Consider the following 26,744-nt stretch of genomic DNA (forward strand, 5'->3'; position numbering starts at 1 on the left):
TGGTGCGGGCGCAGCAAGCTTTGAAAAGCACGGGCAAAATTCCCCTGGTGGCCGGAAAGTGAACTTCAGCCCTTGCCCACTATTCAAGCCCCACTCAGTGTGTAGCTGAACCACTTGTTATCTGATCACCCTCCTGTTTTCTGTGCCTTTTGTTATATATTGTGCCCTTTATTATTTGTGCTGGCTGGATGAATTTTGTGAGGAGATATGCATGATCAGGGATTTTTCGCACCCCTTTTTAACGTGGCAGCGTCTGGATTGACACTGTCGGATATGATATGTGAAGCTCCAGAACGTGGTGAATGTTTTTGGCATATCCAATACAGCCAGGATTCCAGGGGCTTGAATGATGAGTGAATGGAAGCATGGCCCATTGGATTGGGCAATTTTGGGTTGTCTGGACACTGCTACTCCTCACCCTGCCCTTGGGTGGGAAAGGAGGTCCGGATGATGATGATGATGTAATACATGCATTGACTGATTGCTTAATTGTGTGCATGTGTAAAGCGGGGGAAAATGGGGAAAAGTGGGGTGAAAAGGGGGACTTTGGGCAAATGTCCAGAACCAAATTGCATTTTTCCAATAGGTTTAGTTACTTGTATGATGCGGTTCTCTATGGCAAGGGCGCAGTCCAGAACCAATTAACCGTGCCTTAGGTGACTTGACTATACAAGGCATGGCCAAGATAAGTCTCCAATGCTATACTTTTTTCCTGAATGCTTAACTTTGCAACCCCAATACAAGCTCTCTCTCCCTCAAAATCCTCCTGCATTGTGTTCATATGTCGATTAACACTCTGAGTTAAACCTTCACACATTTCATTCAGTTCTTCTGCTCTTTCCTTTCTGACAAAGACTGCAAAAGTACAAATTATCATCCATTCCACTGAATAACTTCTGCTCCTTCCTTCATCACATAAATCACAGAATTACAACCTAATAATTCCAAATTTATTTACAGTGAAAAATCTTTACCCAGTACAAGTCTCTGAAGCAAATCAAACTGCTTAAATGAATGACATATGATTCATGGTCCATGCTTTACAACCATTTACAGTATAACAGCTGGTTAATGAGCAATGTCCCTTAAAGAACACCTTCAGTTTGCTGTCAACCAATCCCTCTTTCAGAACTGTATTCAGTTCTCATACCACTCTTTCCTGAAAAGTTCATTCTTGCTCTGTGAACAACACATCAATATCAGCATTGACAAAAATTTCCTAAAATTAAAACTCAGTTTACTTCTCATGTATTATGTCTCAAATAACTCTGTAAATATGTGTGAGTGTGAGTATGTGTTTATAAGTATACACTGTATACATACATACATTATATATATATATATATATATATATATATATTTGTCTTTCTTTCCTTCATTCTTTCCTCCTCCTTCTGCCTATGGGTGTCTCTACACTGAGTGACAAGCCTAATGGTTTCCTGTACACCAGGAAACCATATACTATGCTGGGTGGCAACCATATAACCAAATTATGGCACCTGGTGGTTTAGTGGGTAATTACAGCTCTCCAATCGGATTGAGCCAGTGAAGGTTTATATCCAAGGGATGGTTGGGGTTATTGCTCATGTAATGCCACTCAGGGATGAGTGAGGTTGGTCACTCTCATCTTAAATGTCAGGACCAAATTGCCTAGCCCCGGGCTTCTACGCTCCTCAAGGGGCAACTTAGAATTGAATGATGGATGGATGGATGTGTATATATATATATATATATATATCTGCTGCAAAGATGCCTTAATCCCAAAAGGGGTGGCCATGAACAAACTGTCTCCATGTCACCCTGACCCCCGTTATCTCACTGCCCAGCTCCCAGCTCACACCCCTCTCTCTCATATACCTCTCCACTCCATCCCTCCATCTCCTTCTTGGCCTCCCCCTCCCTCTCCCCCCCTTCAACTCACTCACACACACTCTCCTTGTCTGTCTCTCGCTCTCCATCCTCTCCACATAGCTAAACCACCTTAATATGTTTTTCATAACGCTTCCTATCACAACCACATCCACACCACAACACTCCTTCACTTCCTCATTTGTCAGTCTGTCTCACCATATGACTCCACGTGCTCCTCTCAATAAACTCATTTCTACTGCTCTCACTCTTGTGTCCCTCCAACATGGTAACTTTTTCACTTCCATGCTCACTTCCCTGTTTCTTATCACTGCTTTCAAAGAAACAGCAACCTTTCTTTCTTGTTGTACCCAATCAAGCATTTCACCCACTAAACTTCCATCCTTACTCAAGCACCTAAACACACTCAAATTTTCTATTTCCTCCTCATCCAACCTCAATGTACATTCACTCACTTCACTTCTCTCAAAGACCATAACTTTACTCTTCCCTACATTCACCTTTAGATTTCATTTCTTACACACTCTCCTAAATCACTCACCAAGCTTGCAGCTCCCTTTGGTCTTCATTTAACTAAACAGTATCATCTGCAAACAACAGTACAGTGAGTCCTTGATAAACGAAAACCCGAATTACAAATTTCTGATGTTACAAAAGTAATGAATATAGGACAAATTCCACAATACGAAAATATCTTTCTCAATAATACGAAGAGATACGAAAGGAAATGCAAAAAATTCAAATTGGGTGCTCAACTGCGGTGAAGAAACGAACTAACCCCTATCTTGTAAACAGTTTTTCGCGCGCTTCTCAGCTGAGTCCACGGTTTCGGGACAATTCGCCATCAGGTTGATACCCCGTCATTTATTTACATATAAGTTTATTTATCAAGTATATTAGTTTTCGAGTTATATGAGTTTTTTTGATGATGGTGGTTTATTCTTTGTATAATAAATGTAAAATATGGCATCAAATAGTTGGTATTAAAGGAAAAAATATAAATATATTGAAACGTGAATCACGTGACGTATGATGTGTCACTTCATCATTTAACATAAGGCTACATATGAGACATTGGCATTTATATAAATGCCTAAAAACCTCAAGTGAACAATCGACATACTCTAAAATTATACGAATAATCTTCATATTACATCTACACTTTCAGCTAATCAATCAATCTCAACTGACTGTATCCAAAAATTACAATAAAAATTACTGAAGTCAGCTATGGGAGACAGCAGATTATAATTCAAAGTTGACTACAGCAAGGCAGAAGCAAGTTAATTACTGACAAGTGCATATTATAAATAATATCCAAAGCGTACACAGTTGAATGAACACAGACCTTGATAGTTCTCCAAGAAATTAGTTATTATAGTATTAATCAATTAATATTAAGTTTATTTATAAACTGACGGGGAATCGGGTGTGAATTGTCCTGATAGGGAACCGTCCATGTTTTGATGGTGAATTGACTTCATGGCGAAATGTCCCAGAACCAAGTCCGAGTCCCTCCTCCCAGCTTTCCTGTGCATGAAGATATTTTCACAGCTCTACACCTTTTCGTACTGTTTAGACATGCCTCCCAAGTGCCCAGCATCATCTCCAGCATCAGAGGAGCCCGCTGCAAAGAAGCAGCACAATTCTCTAACTCTGGAAAGAAAATTGGAAATTATAAGACGCCACGAGGAGAGGCAGGGAGTCTTGGAGATCTGGCGTGCTTTAGGCCTTGCAGCTTCCATCGTTGGGACTGTGACCAAGAAAATGGAGATGTACAAGAAAATGGCCACCTCGTTCTCTACATCTACAGTATTACTTACTTCTATAGGTATTTCTTACTTCAAAACAGGAGGGGTAAAGTTTAGGTGGCAGGTTCAAGGGGGTCCTGGGACGCATCCCCCCATTTATATGTACAGGTAACTCGCACGGAACACGAGGGTTTCGTTCCTACCGTGCCATGTTAGGTGCGAAATAGCATATATTTAAACTACTCCGTATTTTGCTCCCTAGACCCCCCAAATGTGTTGTTTTGCTGTTATCTGTCACTAGAAAGCACTTTAAGTGGTCAGAAGGTTTATTTAATGTTATAACCCACAAATACAGTACTCCTGAGCAAAACTTCAACACACAAATACTGTACGTAAACACAAGGAAACATTCCGACGCCGATCATAGGTAATAAATTAGGTTAACTGGTACCAGTGCTTTAACTTACAAGTACATACCAGAACAGTACATATTTAACTTAGAAATGCAGTACTGTGATATCGAATGATTTCAGTACATAATCTGTTAGGAATGGCTGGAAAAAAAAAATGTTATGAATACATTTTCACCTTTTTGATATATGTTTATGGTAGTTTCGAGTTATTTTTTACGTTATCGTTGTGCCCATGCTTGGAAAAGGGAGCGAAAGAGTTGAATTTTCAGTCCTAAATGAGAAAACTGCACGTCCTCCAAGGCTAGACTCTGCCACGGGAGAATAAAGTGGAGGGTCAGTCCGATTAGCAATAAGGAAGTTGTGTCACAACTTCCAGCTCCCACACCACGAGAATGCCTAAAAATAGAATCGTAATGCAGTTTCAGAACTAACAATAAGTCTAATTATTACGAATACAGATACAAAGCAGAAATAAATACGTTTACAGACAGGGAAAACGTATTTCTTCCGTCATAACATGTTCATCTTTCTCAATCATTTTACGTTCATCTTTATCATTTTACCTTGTTATTTTCGCAATATATATTGCTGTCTCGTAAACAGGGTGGTTGTTTGTGTTTTGCAAGGGAGGAAAAAGGTTGTATTTTCTGTCTGGGTCGAGATAATGGGTGTAACTATGTGTGGTTAGGCATGGCCACGAGCGAAAAAATCGTACATCCACTCATCACGATAGCCGGTGGTGAACTGACAGATGATACTTGAGACGGTGAAGTCAAGGTCATGTCCCAGATTTTCGTTCACTTCCCGAAAGTTTTCACAGTTTTCTACAAGTTGCAAACCATTACAGCAAACCTGAGCAAATAGGTAAAGATACCAAGACAAAAATGTATTTTTCTCTTATTATAAGTCTTTAACGAACAAAAAAAAAAAAGGCAATATTCCGACGCCGATCATGGGTAATCATATAAATCATGTTAACTGGTTACAAGGCTTTATTTAATGCTTTAATTGCTTACAACTACATACCAGAACAGTAAATATTTAACTTGCAAATACAGTACTGTAGAAAAGCAGTACAGTAAGAGTTTAACGAACAAACAAAAAGGCAATATTCCGAAGCCGATCATGGGTAATCATATAATTCGGGTTAACTGGTTACAAGGCTTTATTTAATGATTTAACTTTATTTAAGTGCTTACAAGTACAGTACATACGAGAACAGTAAATATTTAACTTACAAATACTGAACAGCACTGTGGAAAAAACGAACAAATAAAATAGGCAATATTCTGACGCCTATCAGGTAAACTGCTTATAAGACTTTATTTCTTGCTTTAACGTTATTTAATAGTACTTTAAGTTGCACATAAACTTACCAGAACAGTACAGTACTGTAAATATTTAACTTACAAATACTGTGCTGCTGTACTCGGGAATGTCTCTCACTGAATAATTTCCCGCCTAGATCGTCACGTAATCAAAACAAACCGCGCGCTGCGGTGACGTTCGAGGAGTTGATCTTTCAAAGGCCTCTCCTGCGTTAATTTGTAGTTTTCATAATGTTTTTTTTAATCTTACGTTGTCTTATATGTATCCCAGCCCTTACTGTGTATAATTGCGAGCGCGTTCCGTGAGATCGTGTTCCGTGCGAGTTACCTGTATATTTCAATGGGCAAAATCGTTCCGATACACGAAATTTCAGATTAGGAAAGTTTTTTTTGGTCCCTATCCCCTTCATATATTGAAGACTCACTGCACAGGGAGTTTCAACACACTGCCCTCTCTCACTGGGGCCACTCACAACATTCACTACTATACCTTGTATATATCTCTTTTGCAACCTCATCCATTTACAGATTGAACAACCATGGAGACATGACACATCCCTGTCTCAATCCAACCTTCAAAGAGAAAAATTTACTAAGTTCACTATTCACACACAATGCAGTCTTTGCACCCTCATACATACTCTTCACACCATGCAAGAACTTCCCATTTACTCCATATATTCTTAATACTTTCCACAATCTTTGTCTATCCACCCTGTCATATGTATCTATCTATCCATTGCCAGACGCCTCAATGCCGTTTGGGGTGGCCACAAACAAATCGTCTCCAAGTCGCCCTGTCCCCCGCCATTTCACTGCCCTGCTCCCAACTCACATCTCCCTCTCTCATATACCTCTCCACCCCATCCCTCCATCTCATCCTCGGCCTCCCCCTCCCTCTTCCCCCCTCCACCTCACTCACATACACTCTCTTCATCAGTCTTGCACCCTCCATCCTATCCACATGGCCAAATCACCTCAGTGTGTTCCTCATAACACTTCCTATCACATCCACATCAACACCACAACGCTCCTTCATATCCTCATTCGTCAGCCTGTCTCTCCATGTGACTCCACGGGCTCCTCTTAAATAACTCATTTCCACTGCTCTCACTCTTGACTTGTGTCCTTCCAACAACGTCCAAGCTTCACTTCCATACATTACAGTTGGTATCACAATACTGTCATGTAGTAACTTTTTCACTTCCATGCTCACTTCCCTGTTTCTTATCACTGCTTTCAAAGAGCCAGCAACCTTTCTTCCCTGCTGTACCCTTTCAAGCACTTCACCCTCCAAACTTCCATCCTTACTCATCACGCTACCCAAGTACTTAAACGTACTCACATTTTCCAATTCCTCACCATCCAACCTCGCTGTACATTCACTGACTTCACCTCTCTTAAAGACCATCACTTTACTCTTCCCTACATTCACCTTTAGATTCCGTTTCTTACACACTCTCTCAAACTCATCCACCAAGCCTTGTAGCTCCCCTTCGTCTTCACTCAACAACACAGTATCATCTGCAAACAACAGTACAGGGAGTTTCCAAACACTATCCCCTCTCACCAGGGCCACTCCAACATCCACTACCCTACCTTGTACCTCTTTTATTACCCTATCCATGTACAGATTGAACAACCATGGAGACATGACACATCCCTGTTTCAAACCAACTTTCAAAGAGAAAAATTCACTTAGTTCACCATCCACATGCACTGCAGCCTTCGCACCATCGTACATACTCTTCACAGCATTCAACAACTTCCCATCTACTCCATATATTCTTAACACTTTCCACAATCCTTGTCTATCCACCATGTCATATGCTTTCTCCAAATCCATGAAAGCCGCATACAACTTCTTTCCCTTCTCTAGAAACTTTTCCACTAAAGATCTAAGAATGAATATCTGATCTACACAACCTCTTCCCTTCCTAAAGCCTCTCTGTTCTTCTCCAACTAATTCCTCTGTTCTTTCTCTAACTCTGTCAATATGTATCCTACTATACACTTTTCCTATTATACTAAGAAGACAAATGCCCCTATGATTACCACACACTTCTTTTTCCCCCTTCCCTTTGTACAAGGGAATAATTATACCTGACTTCCAATCCTCCGGGACTCTACCTTCCTCCCAGGCCAATCTGCACATCTTCCACATCCATTCTACTACTATCTCTCCCCCATGCTTCAGCATTTCACCACACACTCCATCAATTCCTGGGGCTTTCCCCGATTTAACTTTCTTCATTGCTTCCACAACTTCTATCCTACTGATTTCTTCCTGTCTTCTCACCTCCCTTCTTCTCCCAGCCATTCCCCAGCCACTTATACTCACATTACTTCCATCCTCTACTTTCAACAATTCCTTAAAGTGTTCTCTCCATCTGCTCACTTTTTCTCCCTTCTCCACTAATAATCTACCATTTTTATCTTTCATTCCCCTGCTAACTTCACTTCCACCCTGTCTTACTCTTTTCACCTCTCTCCAGAACATTTTCTTACAGTCCCTCCACTTTACACTCAAATTCCTTCCAAATTCCTCATCCACTCTCTTCTTACTCTCTCTTACTAATCTTTTCACCTCTCTCTTTCTTTCTACATATAACTCTCTCTTCCGCCTCTCAACTTCTTCCACGCCCCTATTTCTCATCCATTCATTGTATGCTTTCTTCTTTTGTGCCACAGCCTATTTCACCTCTTCAGTCCACCACGCTGTTCCTTGCACCCCCATCCGTCTTCTCTTCCTTCCACACACCACATCACATGCTGCACATATTTCTTCTGTAAATATCCTACACACACCTTCCACATCTCCCATCTGCTCCAATTCATATTTGCCCAATTGTTCCTCCACTTCTCTCTTATACTCTGCCTTTTTCTCATCCTCTTGTAACCTTTCCACTCTCCTTGCAACTACCCCTTCCTTTCGTCAGGGCTCTTGTTTGGTGAGCCACAGCTCACAAATGCGAGTATTTTTTCCCTTCGGCGAACAAATTTTACATGCAAGTCGCCTTTTGGCGAGGAGAAAATACATCCACTTCAAAACCAGTAAACTACAAAATAAGTAAATCTCAAAGCACGTTGTGATCGATTATTAAGTCTTTCCTTGTTGCCACTGTGAATGTTTAAAACCTCACTAAATGATTCTATTCATATATATAAATATATTTATTGTTCGTAAAATATTTCAGCTCGTAGTCAGTTTGGCTACTAAAAATTTATTTAGCAAGTAAATCTGAAACATTAGGAGCCAAATGGCTTGCAACCATCGGCAGTTAGCAAGAGCCCTGTATACAGTATATATATATATATATATATATATACAATAACCTCGCATCCAACACGCGTTAGTCCAGCATGATTCAGGTCCAGCACGGAGAGCAATTAATTAGTATTATTCAATACAATTTAATTACTGCAACACGAGTGTGTTAGCATAACACGCACAGAGCTCCAAGAAGTGGGCGAAATCCGTAGAGTTCACTCTAGCATGATCACCCCCGGTCCAACACGGTCATACTGGACATTCCCATGATGATGACAGCCAATGAAAACTTCTGATCAAGTAGCCTTCTCCGCCCGCTATCGTGACGTGATCGTGATGCCGCCCGACTAAAAACGCTTCTGGTGTCATGTGATGTTTTGTTTAAATTTCTCCCGCCACAGCGCCACTCAGTCGCATAATTGCATTGGAAGGTGCTTTTTTCTTGCTGCATTTTCTGCCCTTGTTACTGCATTTTACCCTGCTCACGATGCCTAGGATGGCTTCTGAGATCCCCAAGAAGCGTCGGCACCTCCCTCAGGCCACCAAGCTAGAAAGCATCGAGAGGGAGAAGAAAGGGGAGAGGAAAGTTGACATTGCCAAGGCCTACGACATGAATGAAGCCAACGTGATCATAATAAAAAACTAAGACAAGATCCTGGCAGCCGAAGGCTATCACACGGCACTTCATACCAGGTTTGCCGAGGATACAATGGTAAATCGGAAGGGTAACGTGGTAAAATTGCCGACGATACCACGGTAATTTGGAATTCATCTGGGTAGATTCCTGCCGAGGATACGGGCAAAACAGTGTGACCAAAACCCAGGCGACTCGACAGAGAATGTATCGTACTACAGCACTGAACATTTAGCCCGACACTGAATACATATTAATATTTTAGAATAAATATCAATCGTCTTGAAACCCTTCTCATCGGTGTGCGTACCAGTTTATAAACAAAGTTGCTTCTCCTTATTCTCTACTGAGTCAGCGACAGCGATCACTTTCCACAGTCATGAGATGGGGTTCTGGCAACAGTGTGAGAAGCATGCACTTTGCTGAGGATTACAGTGCTAGGACAGGCAGAAGCAGGACCTTCCATGGCTGTGGACGAAGATAGTGATTCTGAGTGTGATTTCGAAGGATTTATGAGGGAGGTTGAGGAGGAGCAACAGCCATTACCCGCTAGTGACGCCAGCAGCCATCCTCCGGGGACCCGGTAGGACTGCCTACAGCCTTGGATACCACCTTCCATTCCCAGCAAGCCCACCAACACTATCCTAAAAGGTTAGTTATCATTCATAGCACAGTACCATTTATTATAATTACAACAGTACCAATATATGTAGAGGTATATGGCAGGTATTGAGGGTGACTTTTCCTAGGGTTGCTGACATAATTCATTTTTCCCCATAAGCTCTATTGTTAGTCCAACACGTTTTTGGTCCAACACGTGACCCATGCATGACAATATTACCGTGCTGGACGCAAGGGTACTGTATATATATATATATATATATATATATATATATATATATATATATATATATATCTATATTACATATACTTGTATATATATACATATATATTGGGTCTGGTTAGTACATGGATGGGTGACCGCCTGGGAACACTAGATGCTGTTGGCATCCCTACGTGTCAAGTGGGGTTGGTGGAGGATTAGTGCCCCTCCCTGTAAAACAATTAACTCTAAGCCCTTGGCCACCCCGTGTGAGATACATGGCGTCTGGCAATGAATGAATGAGATGAATATATATATTATATATATATATATATATATATATATATAAAATACATACTGTACATACACACACACACACACACACACACAAATATATATATATATATATCGTTTCGTTTCCTTTTTAAAGACTCCAACATGCTTGCATGTGTCGGCCTTGGTCACCTAATGGCGGCTCTCCACGCTGCACGATCCATTGCAGCCCCCCTGTTCAGTCCCTTAACCCTAAGGTCACACTTAATGACCTCATCCCATATCTTTCTCGGTCTACCCCTCATAACCCCACCCCCAATATTAACACTTCTCACCTTCCTGACCCAATTATCATCCCCCATCCTCTCCACATGTCCAAACCACCTCAATCTACCTCTCCTCATCACAACACCAATACACTCCAGTCCCATCCTACCTCTCAACTCTTCCATTGTAAACCCAGCCCCTCCAGGCCTTGGACGCACGGACGCACTGCACATCCACCTAATCATTGTCATTTCTGTATGTCTGAGCCGGCGAATATCTTCCTCCCTCACTGCCCAGGTCTCACTGCCATACAGCATTACACTCCTAACACATGCTGCATACAAAGACCCCTTAGCACGTAGGGAGAGCCCTCTCAATGTCAGGAGAGGCAAGAGCTCCCTGAACTTCTTCCAACCACTTCTCACCCTAGCCACAGAGCTACCTCCAGCCCCACCTCCAGCACACAACGTCTCCCAAATAACAAAACTCTTCCACACACTCAAGAGATTCACCTGCAAGTTCAATCCTTTCACGTCTGACAATCTCCACCTGCTCACCCCGGCACGCCATACACATAAAATCAGCATTATCTCGCAGTCTACCTCTGATATCACTACATCTCTTATGCACCCATTTATCACACACACCGCACAAGATGGAATTACTTCCCACGCCCTTGTGGCAAACTGCACATGGCCACTCTCCCTCGTCTTTGACAGTACTGCCACCAACCCTAGATATCATCACTTTTGTTTTATCTGCATTTACCCTTAAACCCTTTTGCCCCATACCATCTCTCCACTTCCTAAACCTTTCCTCCGCCTCCCTTTCATTCTCTGCAATCAACACCAAATCATCAGCATACAACAACTCCCACGGGAGTCCGTTTCTAAAGTCACGTGAAAGGGCTTCAAGTACCATGATAAACAACATGGGACTCAAGACTGACCCCTGATGCACACCAACATTCACGGAAAACTCATCACTCAAATCTCCATTCACTCTCACCTGGGTGTGAGCACCCACATACATGGCCATAACCACCCTAACCAGCCACTCCTCCAAGCCAAGCTTTCTCATTGCCCACTTCACCACCTCTCTAGGGACTCTGTCAAAGGCCTTTTCCAAATCAACAAAAACAAAATAAAGATCCCTTCTCCTACCAATATATTTTTCCTGAAGCTGTCGAACAATGAATATGGCATCAGTGGTCCCCCTACCTGGCATAAACCCAAACTGCATCTCATCAATATTCACTCTTTCTCTAATCATACCTTCTAAAACTCTCTCCATTACCTTCATTATCTGATCTAAAAGCTTTATACCTCCATAATTTCCTCTTTCCAGGGCATCACCCTTCCCTTTATACACATTTACAATTACACTCTTAAGCCAATCATCTGGGACAACACACTCATAAATAATCCTATTTATCAGGTCAGTGACTAAACTCACCCCTATATCGCCTGAGGCCTTCAACATTTCGGCAGTCAACCCAGACACACCTGCTGCCTTCCCCACCCTCATCCTGCCTATTGCCTCACTCACAGTAGCAGTATCAATCAAAGGCCAAGAGCCAGACACTGGATCTGCTGGCTCCAAACCTTCCCTGTCCCAGTCAAACTCCTCATTCAACAACCGATTATAATGCTCTCTCCATGCATCTTTAATATCCTCACTGTTCACCACTACCCTTCCTTCATCATTCTTCACATACTGCTCACCTTTGATATCTCGATTATCCCTCTTCACCTGACCTGCCACCCTAAATAAATTTTTTCTTTCCCCATGATTTAGGTTATCAAGTAATTGTCTCTGTGACTCAGACTTTGCCCTGTATGCCTCTCTTCTAGCCCTACGCTTGGCAGCCAAATATTCCTCTTTGCTACCACCCTTCTTCCATTCCCAGAAAAGCCTTCTTTTCTCCTTAATTGCAGCTTCTACACCCTCATCCCACCACCAAGTTACTTTGTCTTGGTGGTCCTCTTATCCAGCCACATGTTACATCAGTAACTCTCAAGAAATTGTTCTTGAGGGCTCTGTACTGTTCATTAACGCCTCTGTCTACAGCTCCCTGTTCAGCCACCCCTCTCCTCAACTCACTATAGAAGGCATCCCTTACTACTTGGTTTTTCAGCTTCCATATTTTCCTCCTAGGTACATAAGTCCTCTTTTTCATCACTTGTTCTTTAAGCACCATATCACAAATCAATAGTTTGTGCTGCTGCACACACTCCTCGCTTCCTATAACTTTAACATCCCTCACTAACCTCCTATCGGCCCTCCTAACCAGAAAATAATCTATCTGACTGCTATTTCCCCCAGACTCATACGTAATTAACCTACTGTCTCTTTTCCTAAAATATGTGTTGCACACAATCATGTCCGTTGCCTCCCCAAACTCGAGTATCCTTTCCCCTTCTGCATTCCTTAGACCATACGCACATCCCCCATGCACTCCTTCATAACTTTGTGCTGCTTTGCCTACATGACCATTTAAGTCATGTATAATATATATATATATATATATATATATATATATATATATATGTATATATATATATATATATATATATATATATACATACATACATATATTATCTACATACACACACAAAACCATCATAACACAGTCCTGAGTTATACTATTACCTATTACCACAAATGAGTGCCTCCTTTAATTCCTTTAAAGACTTTGATGTCTTTTAACTTGAAAACTCTTGCAGTTGAAAAAAAAAAAAATCTAAAGGATTAATGGAGATGATTCTAACAATGCAGCTCATGCAGTCTCTCCAAGGTGATCAATGGAAATAATTAAGAGAGAGTAACATGACAACTTACACCTTTATCGATTGCTTCATTCACTGCAATCACAGCAGCATGTAAAGCTGCCTCATCCACAGGCAACTCACTAGCCAGGATTCCACCTATCTTGCCAAACTGGGGTAGCTGGCATCCATACTTGCTCAGCTCAGCCATCATCGCATGCATCACTTCCTCTGATGGTAAAAGGGTTGTGTATTAAGGATTCACAAGGAATTAGTATTACACAATACTGAATATATATGAAGAGGAGGGAACAATAAAGCAGCAAAGCGACAAACAAATACTAGCTAGATATCGGAAGTTATACTAGAAAGCTGAAGAACAAATGCCCCAGCTGTTCACATTACCGAGAGTAAATCTCTTTATGAAAAATGTTCAGAAAGCAATACATGATTGTAACATAACAAACAGGAGGAGCCATACTGAATATTCTTGTTATTATCTGCTACACCAGTCATTCAAGTTCAAAGTTTTGGAACTGATGCAAGAAATTTCCTTACTTGTGTCTATTTCCTCATTCACAATAACCACACTCATATTCCCAGTATCTCAGTAGCTACTGTACTACTGTCACATTCACAGTGTGGTATATGCTTCCAGCTGCTACAGTGGGCCAAACTATATGAATTTTGCACTGCTTGGGGTAGTGTGCACACGCATGCACACACACACACGCACACGCACACACACACACACACACACACACATTGGAATATCTCTGTCCTTTGGGAAAAAGTGATCACGTGGTCACTGAGTTCCAGATGTTAATAGGACACGTTGAGCCAAGAGACAAGCTTCATAGACAGGGAAGATACAACTTTGGGAAAGCAAATTTTACAGGATTGAGAAACTTTTTTGAAAATGCGGATTGGAGAAAATTCAGAGAAACAAGAGAGATACAAAGGAAGTGGGATATCTTTCTAGACCTCTATAATTTGGGAGTGGAAAAATTTGTACCAAGAGTAAGAGGGAAAGAAAACAGGAAAAAGGAGTGGTTTAATAGAAGGTGTATGATAGCAAAAAAAGAGAGAGATAAGGCGTGGAACAATTGGAGAAAGAGAGGTAACAACAGAACAAAGGAAGAATATAAAAGAACAAGAAATGAATACACAAGAATACGTAGAGAAGAAGAAAGGAATTTTGAAAAAGGTATAATTGACAAATGCAGGGATGAACCCAAACTGTTTTATAGATTTGTTAACGGCAAACTGAAACAAAAGGAAGGAATCACCAAACTGAAAGTAGAAGGTGAGGTCTTTAAGGATGCGGCAATGCAAGCAGAAATAATGAACAAACGTTTCCAGTCAGTTTTCACTAAAGAAAAGGAGTTTGTGGAAGAGGAGGGAGTGAATAGAAATGTTCCGGTGATGAAAGATATAAAAGTGGAGGTACAGGAAGCGTATAAATTACTGGAAACTCATGATGTAAGGAAAGCCCCAGGACCTGATGGAATTTCTAATTGCGTACTGAAGGAATGCAGAGAACAACTGGCGGATAAAATTCACAGCTTAATCGTATGCTCACTGGAAGAGGGGAAAGTGCCAAAAGAATGGAAGAGGGCAAATGTGGTACCAATTTACAAGGGAGGAAACAGGGAAGAACCCCTGAATTATAGACCAGTGTCTCTAACCAGCATGGTCGCAAAATTGTGTGAGAGAATCCTGAAAGACAGATGGATAAAATATCTGGAAGAGATGAATATTTTGGCTGAATGTCAGTTTGGATTCAGAAGTGGAAGGTCATGTGTTTCTAACTTGTTGAGCTTTTACTCAAGAGCGATTGATGTGGTACAGGAGAGAGATGGTTGGGTGGATTGTGTGTACTTAGACTTAGAGAAGGCCTTTGACAAGGTACCTCATAAGAGACTAATGTGGAAACTAGAATATATAGGAGGACTAAAGGGGAAACTTCTGGAATGGATGAGAGACTTTTTGAGAGACAGACAAATGAGGACAGTAATAAAGGATAGGATGTCTGGATGGAGGGAAGTAACAAGTGGAGTCCCTCAAGGCTCAGTGTTGGCGCCAGTAATGTTCCTGATTTACGTAAATGATATGGTAGATGGAGTGAACAGTTATGCAAGTCTGTTTGCTGATGATGTAAAGATCTTGAAGAGGATTGTAAAATACTGCAGGAGGATTTGGATAGGATACACAATTGGAGCCGGACGTGGGATATGAAATTTAATGTAAAGAAATGTAAAATATTGGAAATGGGTAAAAGTACCAGGAGACCATCACTGAATTATTTTTGGGGTAATGAATTAATCACAAAAAAGAGAGAAGAGAAAGATTTGGGAGTGCTGGTCCAAGATAGTTTGTCACCAGAAAAGCACATTAACAAGATAGTCGGAGAGACTTATAAACTCTTGACAAACATAAGAGTAGCATTTCATTATATGGATGAGGAAATGATGAAAAAATTGATAGTGGCCATGATCCGCCCCAGGTTAGAATATGCAGCGGTAGTGTGGTCCCCACACAAAAAGAAAGATATAAACAAGATTGAGAGAATACAAAGAACAGCAACCAAGATGGTCCCCAGTCTGACAGACCTGTCATATAGAGAGAGGCTGGAAAAACTGGATTTGCCTTCGTTAGAGGAAAGGAGAAAGAGGGGAGACATGACTGCAGTGTTCAGGACCATGGTGGGAGTAGATAAAATTGACAAAGAAGATCTGTTTGTATGGGATAAGAGAGCAACAAGAGGACACGGAATGAAATTGAAAAAGTCAAGCTGCTTGAAGGATATCATGAAATATAGCTTTCCTTACAGAAGTATAGACTTATGGAATAGCCTGGACAAAGGGATCGTCCAGTCTAAAAACTTAAACGAGTTTAAAGCTAAATTCGACTTATTGAGAAACAGCGACGGAAACCAACGAGCATAGTACATTCCGTGTATATCACAATTAGGTATGTTAGGTAAATACTTAAATATTTGGAACAACTTAGACAAAGAGGTGGTGCATGAGAAAAACATTCATGTATGTAAAGGTAGACTTGATAAATGTGGATATGGAGACAGGACAACACGAGCATTGCTCAATTCCTGTATACTACAAATAGGTAAATACAAATAGGTAAATACAAACAGCTTTCTTAAAGCTCATATAAGCTCATTTACTGCTATTAGGGGAAGAAGAAGAGATAGAGATGGATAGTTAAATATGGTGCATTAATACAAACATTTCATACTGAGAAATTTATCCTGAGCATAAACGCTTTTCATCAGCCAGTACAAAATTAAAAATTGTGCTTCAATCACAGAAAGAATCAAAGTTAACCAAGAAAGAAAAATGAAAATTAAAATAATTCCATACCTGAAAAATTAACTTTTCCATAAAGATTCTGTATCTGAGGTGCAATGCCAAGTCTGAACAAGTAAAGACTCAGAGCATGGAGGCAAAACACAACACGAGGCATGTTTTTGCGATCATAGACATCTGTGGTCTCTGGATAAAATATCTGAAAATAAAACATATATAAAATAAAACTACAGTTTCAGTCATCCAGTCATCAGTACTGGTACTTTAGTTCATCATCATCATCATCATCATCTGGACCAACTTTCCCATCCTAGGCCAGGGTGAGGAGTAGTATGTCCAGACAACCTAAGTTTGCCCAGTCCAATGGGCCACACTTCCATTCACTCATCATTCAAGCCCCTGGAATCCTAGCTCTACCTGATACATCAAAAACATTCACCACATTCTGCAGCTTCACATAAACGTATCCGACAGAGTCAATCAGGACACTGTCATGTTACAAAAAGGTGCCAAATCCCTGAACGTGCACTTCCCACAACATTCAACTAGCCAGCTCAATATCTTGTTGGTCCCCTAGCCTCACTGACTTCCATACCTCTCTTCCTCACAAACTCATCCACCATATCCTTCCACCTTCTCCTTGGCCTACCTAGCCTCCTTCTCCTTCAAACTTACTCAGATATACCTTTTTCACCACTCTGTTGTTATCCACTCTCTCCATATGACCATACCAACTCAGTACACTCTCTTCAATTCTGGTGTCCAAAGAGTTCCTCACTCAGCATCTTTCACAAATCACATTACAGTGAGCCCTTATGTTTTGTGCCATTTGGATTCACAAATCTACCTATTGCAGGAAAGCCCAAAATTTCCAAGAATTTATGTCTCATGATCGAGAATTCACCTTTCGCATCAATATATGGGGTTCTGGTGGGCACGGTGATTGTCAGCTGTTGTCTGCCATGTTGTCTTCACTGTTCCCACCAGCTGTGAGACTGTGTGTATGGTGCTCTGTTTGTGATCGCAGCCGTGGTCACTTTTTTTGCCTTTCCCATCATTCAGCTACTGTTCTCGTGTGCTCTACCTGTACTGTACAGTATTATGGCTTCCTTTTCATTCACTGAAGGACTAGGTAATTGTGGTGATGGTGAAATACTGGGAAGTTCAAAGGATGGAGGCAAGAAGAGAAACGAGCGTCGTGAGTATCGAGGCGGCGTGAAGATGAAAAAATATTCAGTAGAGGATAAGATGAAGATTTTTCTGGCTGGTGATTAATTCATTTCATGTTCCATAACATTTTTATGATATTCATATGGTTGTCATTTATTCTGGTATCCTGTTTTATGAGAATTATGTCTCAAAAGTGAGAAAAAGAGTGGCTTTGGGAGGGGCTCTAGAACCAATTACATTTTTTTACCACTGAATTAATGCTTTTTGGTTCGCAAAATTCTGATTTAGCGCCAACCTCATGATACCAATTACACGCAAAACTTAAGGGCTCACTGTACTTCATATCTTATCCACTCTCTGTACTCCAAATACACTCCTCAGCAATTTCATTTCCACTGCTCTCACTCTTGACTTTTCATTTTCATGCCACACCATAGTCTCATATCTGTATGTCAAAGTTGCCACTACCAGTCCTTCATTTAAGCCTCACACAGCTGCAACACTCAAACCTCTGTATCTTATCAAGGTCTTCATAGTCCCAGCTACTTTCCCTCCTTTCACTCTGTTTTCCACTTCTTTTGCACATATTCCTCTCTTTTCTATCACTGTACCCAGGTATTTGAACTCTCTCACCAATTCCAGTCTCTTTCCATTCAGTTTAACATCACAGTGGGATTCACCTTCTCTCTCAATAATCATCACTTTACTCTTTCTACATTTACTCTCAAGGAACGATGCTCACACACATTAGCAAAACTCTGCATTAGTCTTCCAAGTTCTTGTCCGGTATTTGGAAGTTTTACGACATCATCAGCATACAACGAACTTGAGATATTCCATCCGTCACCATTCATTACCAACACCATCTCTCTCTACATTACTCGTGTTTTTACTTTTCTCATCACTCCATCCATATATATATTAAATAACCATGGGGACATCACACAACCTTGTCGCACACCCGCACCGATCGTGAAGCATTAACTTGGATGCCCATTTACCCTTAAACATGCTTCAATACCATCATAAAAACTCTTGATGACACCTAGCAGCATACCATCTACACTGTACAGGCGCAAAACCTTCCAAAATCCTTCTCTGTCTACTCTGTTGTATGCTTTTTCTAGATCCATGAATGCCATACACACCTTACAGTCCTCACAAGCCTATTCCACTATCTGTCTTACGGCAAATACTTGATCCACACATCCTCTGCCACTCCTAATGCCACCCTGTTCATTACTCACTAGAACTTCTGGTATCTCTCTTACTTCTCAATAGTCTATCTGTTTATCTATTGCCAGACGTCTTAATCCCGTTTGGGGTGGCCACAATCAAATTGCCTCCACGTCGCCCTGTCTCCCACCATTTCACTGCCCTGCTCCCAACTCACACTCCCCTCTCTCATATACCTCTCCACTCCATCCATCCATCTCATCCTCGGCCTCCCCCTCACTCTCCCCCCCTCCACCTCACTCACATACACTCTCTTTGTCAGTCTTTCACCCTCCATCCTCTCCACATGGCCAAACCACCTCAGTGTGTCCCTCATAACACTTCCTATCACATCCACATCCACAACACAACGCTCCTTTATATCCTCATTCGTCAGCCTGTCTCTCCGTGTAACTCCACAGGCTCCTCTTAAATAACTCATTTCCATTGCTCTCACTCTTGACTTGTGTCCTTCCAACAACGTCCAAGCTTCACTTCCATACATTACAGTTGGTATCACAATACTGTCATGTAGTAACTTTTTCACTTCCATGCTCACTTCCCTGTTTCTTATCACTGCTTTCAAAGAACCAGCAACCTTTCTTCCCTGCTGTACCCTTTCAAGCACTTCACCCTCCAAACCTCCATCCTTACTCATCACACTACCCAAGTACTTAAACGTACTCACATTTTCCAATTCCTCACCATCCAACCTCGCTGTACATTCACTGACTTCACCTCTCTTAAAGACCATCACTTTACTCTTCCCTACATTCACCTTTAGATTCCGTTTCTTACACACTCTCCCAAACTCATCCACCAAGCCTTGCAACTCCCCTTCGTCTTCACTCAACAACACAGTATCATCCGCAAACAACAGTACAGGGAGTTTCCAAACACTATCCTCTTTCACCAGGGCCACTCCAACATCCACTACCCTACCTTGCACCTCTTTAATTACCCCATCCATGTACAGATTGAACAACCATGGAGACATGACACATCCCTGTTTCAACCCAACCTCCAAAGAGAAAAATTCACTTAGTTCACCATCCACACGCACTGCAGCCTTAGCACCATCATACATACTCTTCACAGCATTCAACAACTTCCCATCTACTCCATATATTCTTAATACTTTCCACAATCCTTGTCTATCCACCCTGTCATACGCTTTCTCCAAATCCATGAAAGCCGCATACAACTTCTTTCCCTTCTCTAGAAACTTTTCCACTAAAGATCTAAGAATGAATATCTTATCTACACAACCTTTTCCCTTCCTAAAGTCTCCCTGTTCTTCTCCAACGTATTCCTCTGTTCTTTCTCTAACTCTGTCAATAAGTATCCTACCATACACTTTTCCTATTATACTAAGAAGACAAATGCCCCTATGATTACCACGCACTTCTTTTTCCCCTTTTCCTTTGTACAAGGGAATAACTATACCTGACTTCCAATCCTCCGGGACTCTACCTTCCTCCCAGGCCAATCTGCACATCTTCCACATCCATTCTACCACTATCTCTTCCTCATGCTTCAGCATTTCACCACACACTCCATCAATTCCTGGGGCTTTCCCCCTCCCAATTTTGGCACTGTTTTCTGGTCATTCTGCCATACTGAGACATCAAAACACACACAGAATTATCCATATTAATGCTAAACACCAAGAAAGCCATAAAAAAAAAAAAACTATTGAAAGTAAAAAAAAATCCCGACCTATACACTACTGTAAGTACAGTACCCCTACTATCTTTGGCAATGTTTTCCAGTCATTTTGCCATACTCAGACATCAAAACACATACAGGATTATCCATATTTATGCTAAACATCAAGAAAACAATGCATAAACATAAAAAATTCACAAAAAGCTTGACGACGGTTTGAAAATCTGTTGTCTGTGATAAGTGATTGCTTCTGGGGCTCAAAAATAATTCAATGGCCAAATATGCCATTGGAAATTGGTTATATTGGTATAAATGGTATATCAACATCTTCGTCAGTGTTCATACAATATAAGCTAACAACAACACACAAAACTTTTAAGTAAATGTACAGAAATGTAATAAGAATAAAGTATTCACGAGTAAAACTTACCTTCATATAACGTCCCACTATCCTACTGTAAAATTTTCTGGCATCTTCCAAGAGTTGAGTATGTCTAGATGCAGAATTTCATGAGCTTTCTTGTGATCGCTATGGAATATCGATACGATCAATAGTAGTCGAATAAATCGCAAAAAACTTTGAAAACTCATGAGTCAGTGTTATTACCAGAGAGGTGGGTAGGGACTGAGGGAGTGAGGGGGGAGTCAGGAAGGCATGGAGGAGGGACAAAAGGGGGGAAGAAGCCAGGCTGTGGGCAGGATTCTTCCCATTCTGTCAACAGGTGGACGGGTGCTATTATCGCACATTTACTCGTGACTTGCAGTGTGTTAGACGCTGAGTGGCCATACAGAAACACAGCTCACCATGACCGAGAGACTTTCAACGTTCAGTAGAGAGGTGGACAACCGTTATCGGCAAACACGTACTTGTGGTTTGTGGTCTGTGTTCGATGGTGGTGGCAGTTGACTTGCAGTCTGTTAGACGCCGAGTGGCATGCAGAAACACAACTCATTGTGACTGAGTGACTTTCAACGTTCGGTAGAGAGGTGGACGACCGCCGTCAGCAAACATGTACTTGTGGCTTGTGGTCTCTGTTTGATGGTGGTGATGGCTAGGAAAGACTTCGCCTGTACGCCACGCAATATTGGGCATTCTGTAGGGCTGCGTACGGGAGTTTTGACACTGCTTGCAGGTTACAGCTGTATTACTCAGGTGCTGGAGGTTTGTTGGGAGTGATAGGATGAGTGCGCAACTTTGACCATTCAGTACAGGGGCGGACGGACATTTTAGCATTTACAGACTAATTCCCACTCATGGCTCAAGCCCAGCGGCCACGATACCAAAAATTTAAACATGTCAGCTGGCTGGTTGAAGTTCTCAGGGACTTCTAAGTATGGATAATAGCAAGTAAATTCGGATAATGGTTTAATAGAGCCAAGGTCCAGCATCCAGATAATGAACACATCCAGATACTGAGCGTCTGGATAAATGAGGGACTACTGTGCGTGAGTGCGTGTGTGTTCGAGTATATATGTCGTATAATATAGTAATCCCTCTAATATCCAAACGCCCAATATCCGAACATCCCCACTAACCGGACATAATCATCCTGGGATCCAATATTCCCAAAATGGGCCAAAAACCACAAAAAAATCGAAAAAAATCTGACTTTTTTCCCACCTGTAATTTGAAACTGCCGCCTGGCGCCGAACAGCTGTTACACCATGGTCCCTTCACCCCTTCCTTCCTCCCCCCTTCCCTGTCAAGGTTGCCATTTGGTATTTTTCATTACCAAGTGTGGGCCAATTTGGTAATGAAAAATTCGTTTGGTAATGAATCAGAATAATGCATTACCAAATGGATTTTTCACATGCATGAGGATACACAGGATGAAGATGGTGGATTGTTTGCTCTCTCTGATTAATCTGAAACCCTACATAGCGTGAAAATAATCAACATGGTGTTAATTATAAGGAGAGTGATTACATGTATTTCCCCTTGAATATATAATTAATGAGGAATAAATGCTAGCTTTATGAATTTGGTAATGAAAAGTTAAATTTGGTAATGAAAGTTGAAGAGATTGGTAATGTGGCCATTGCGATATGGCAACTCTGTTACCCCGCCATCATCAACAGTCACAGCTTAACTCCGATCGAGAGCAGATGCTCACAGAAGTGCAAGCCACAAGTGCTTGTTTTTTGTGAATAAACAGTGAATAAACTGCAATACCTCGCCACTAGAACACACAGGAATTTACAGTGTTGTGCAGTGTTAAGAAATTAGAATTTAGAGTGCAGAGGATTAACTGTGGACTGCAAACTGGCAGTTCAAACCAGTCCAGAAGCCAGGGACTTGTAAGTACCCAGAATGTTTAATATAGTATAAACTCACCTCTAAAACCTCATTTTATGGTTCTTTTGCATTTATTTCAGTCTTTTATGTCCCTTATTGGTGTAATTTGGGTCTTAAATAGGTGCTATGCATGTCCAGAGGGAGTTGTATAGGTGTTTCTCTGAGTTAGGGTCCATAAGTACAAGTCCATAAGCTGGGGCCCAATATCCGGACAGGACCACTATCCGGACCTGCCTATGGCCCTATTACGTCGGATATTGGAGGGATTACTGTATATATGTACAGTAAATATATGTCTATCTATCTATCTATTGCCAGACGCCTCAATCCCGTTTGGGGTGGCCACAAACAAATCGCCTCCACGTCGTCCTGTCCCCCGCCATTTCACTGCCCTGCTCCCAACTCACACTCCCCTCTCTCATATACCTCTCCACCCCATCCCTCCATCTCATCCTCAGCCTCCCCCTCCCTCTTCCCCCCTCCACCTCACTCACATACACTCTCTTCATCAGTCTTGCACCCTCCATCCTCTCCACATGGCCAAACCACCTCAGTGTGTTCCTCATAACACTTCCTATCACATCCACATCCACAACACAACGCTCCTTTATATCCTCATTCATCAGCCTGTCTCTCCATGTGACTCCACAGGCTCCTCTTAAATAACTCATTTCCACTGCTCTCACGCTTGACTTGTGTCCTTCCAACAACGTCCAAGCTTCACTTCCATACGTTAGAGTTGGTATCACAATACTGTCATGTAGTAACTTTTTCACTTCCATGCTCACTTCCCTGTTTCTTATCACTGCTTTCAAAGAACCAGCAACCTTTCTTCCCTGCTGTACCCTTTCAAGCACTTCACCCTCCAAACCTCCATCCTTACTCATCACACTACCCAAGTACTTAAACGTACTCACATTTTCCAATTCCTCACCATCCAACCTCGCTGTACATTCACTGACTTCACCTCTCTCAAAGACCATCACTTTACTCTTCCCTACATTCACCTTTAGATTCTGTTTCTTACACACTCTCCCAGACTCATCCACTAAGCTTTGCAGCTCCCTTTCATCTTCACTCAACAACACAGTATCATCTGCAAACAACAGTACAGGGAGTTTCCAAACACTATCCTCTCTCACCAGGGCCACTCCAACATCCACTACCCTACCTTGTACCTCTTTTATTACCCCATCCATGAACAGATTGAACAACCATGGAGACATGACACATCCCTGTTTCAACCCAACTTCCAAAAGAGAAAAATTCACTTAGTTCACCATCCACACGCACTGCAGCCTTAGCACCATCATACATACTCTTCACAGCATTCAAAAACTTTCCATCTACTTCATGTATTCTTAATACTTTCCACAATCCTTGTCTATCCACCATGTCATATGCTTTCTCCAAATCCATGAAAGCCGCGTACAACTTCTTTCCCTTCTCTAGAAACTTTTCCACTAAAGATCTAAGAATGAATATCTGATCTACACAACCTCTTCCCTTCCTAATGCCTCTCTGTTCTTCTCCAACTAATTCCTCTGTTTTTTCTCTCTGTCAATAAGTATCCTACCATACACTTTTCCTATTATACTAAGAAGACAAAAACCCCTATGATTACCACACAATTCTTTTTCCCCCTTTCCTTTGTACATGGGAATAATTATACCTGACTTCCAATCCTCCGGGACTCTACCTACCTCCCAGGCCAATCTGCACATCTTCCACATCCATTCTACTACTATCTCTCCCCCATGCTTCAGCATTTCACCACACACTCCATCAATTCCTGGGGCTTTCCCCAATTTAACTTTCTTCATTGCTTCCACAACTTCTATCCTACTGATTTCTTCCAGTCTTCTCACCTCCCTCCTTCTCCCAGCCATTCCCCAGCCACTTACACTCGCATTACTTCCATCCTCTATGTTCAACAATTCCTTAAAGTGTTCTCTCCATCTGCTCACTTTTTCTCCCTTCTCCACTAGTAATCTACCATTTTTATCTTTCACTCCCCTGCTAACCTCACTTCCACCCTGTCTTACTCTCTTCACCTCTTTCCAGAACATTTTCTTACAGTCCCTCCACTTTACACTCAAATTCCTTCCAAATTCCTCATCCACTCTCTTCTTACTCTCTCTTACTAATCTTTTCACCTCTCTCTTTCTTTCTACTTATAACTCTCTCTTCCGCCTCTCAACTCCTTCCACGCCCCTATTTCTCATTCATTCATTGTATGCTTTCTTCTTTTGTGCCACAGCTTGTCTCACCTCTTCAGTCCACCATGCTGTTCCTTGCACCCCCCTCCGTCTTCTCTTCCTCCCACACACCACATCACATGCTGCACATATTTCTTCTGTAAATATCCTGCACACACCTTCCACGTCCCCCATCTGCTCCAATTCATATTTGCCCAATTGTTCCTCCACTTCTCTCTTATACTCTGCCTTTTTCTCATCCTCTTGTAACCTTTCCACTCTCCTTGCAACTACTCCTTCCTCTCGTCTTTCCCTTCTTCTATTCCTCCATCTTACTTGTATCCTAATTCTGGCCACCACCAAGTAGTGGTCAGAAAGTCCACTCCCTCAACCTCTATAAGCTCTTGCATCCATTACACTTCTTCGCATCCTTTCATCCACACACACATAATCAATCATTGCCTTCCTTTCATTCAGTTCACCACCCACCCTTCTCATCACTTGCCATGTATACCTGTGGATCATTTTATGCCTGAAGAGGGTATTGGCTATCACCAACCCCCTCCCAGCACAAATGTTCACTAACGCACTGCCATTCTCATCTATCACAGCAGGCACACCCCACTCACCAACTATTCAATCCACCTTCACATTCCCTACTTTACCATTCATATCACCGATCAAAAACACTCCCTCATTCCTTCCAAACTTTTCCATGCACACTTCCACATTTGTCCAGAACTCTTCTCTCACTCTGCTAGCACGATCTTGCGTTGGCGCATACACACACACAATCGCCCACATTTGTATTCCAACTTTCAACTTTACCCATACAATCCTTGACCCAACTGATCCATACTGTCTTATGCTCTTCTTCCATCTTTTACTCACAACTATACATACTCCTTCCTTTGCCCTCTCATTCTCACCTACTCCTGCACATATACCCCATCCATACTCCCATTCTCTCACACTTTCTCCTCTTCATTTTGTTTCAGTCATTCCACATACATCCACTTTTGCACCCTCCTGCACGTGAACAATCTCTCTCTCTTTCACCTCATCATTCGCTCCTCTTACATTCCACGTAGCCATTACCAAGTCCTTTGTCCGGTCCAGGGTCATCATCGTTTGGTCAGTCCTTGTCCGAGGCTTCTTGTTTGTTTTTTTAGTTAGTTGTTTTCCGGGGAGGGGGACTAACCCTCCGCCAACCCTTTTAGTCGCCTTTTACGACAAGCAGGGATACTGGGGGAGTATTCTTGAAAACCCCCCCTACCCCCAGGGGTAAATATATGTATATATATATATTTATATAGAAGCAATCTTACTGTCAGAAATGGTTATTGTAACACTAAGAATAAAAATCTAAAATACATCGTTGTTAATGAATGGCCTTAGACAACCAATCAGATGCCAGCTTCCAAAAGCTTAGGCTCTACTCTTCTCTGATAGGGCTGAATAGGATTTGGTAGGT

At 41.7% G+C, this 26,744-nt stretch overlaps 1 protein-coding gene across 1 annotated transcript in view; it reads right to left on the reverse strand.

Annotated features, from left to right (window-relative positions):
- LOC145412864 (ras GTPase-activating-like protein IQGAP1) overlaps window positions 1-26,744 on the reverse strand; it is a 220,163-nt gene that overhangs the window by 188,270 nt on the left and 5,149 nt on the right. The window contains exons 4-5 of the mRNA XM_080282664.1: window positions 16,778-16,922; window positions 13,471-13,628 (exon numbers count right to left, since the gene is read on the reverse strand). Coding sequence (XP_080138790.1) covers window positions 13,471-13,628; window positions 16,778-16,922 — 303 coding nt within the window. The remainder of the gene's footprint in view (window positions 1-13,470; window positions 13,629-16,777; window positions 16,923-26,744) is intronic.

This window comes from Coenobita brevimanus, chromosome 94, assembly GCF_032717465.1.
Source record: "Coenobita brevimanus isolate Jiangsu-jjx chromosome 94, ASM3271746v2, whole genome shotgun sequence".
Taxonomy (NCBI): Eukaryota; Metazoa; Arthropoda; class Malacostraca; order Decapoda; family Coenobitidae; genus Coenobita; species Coenobita brevimanus.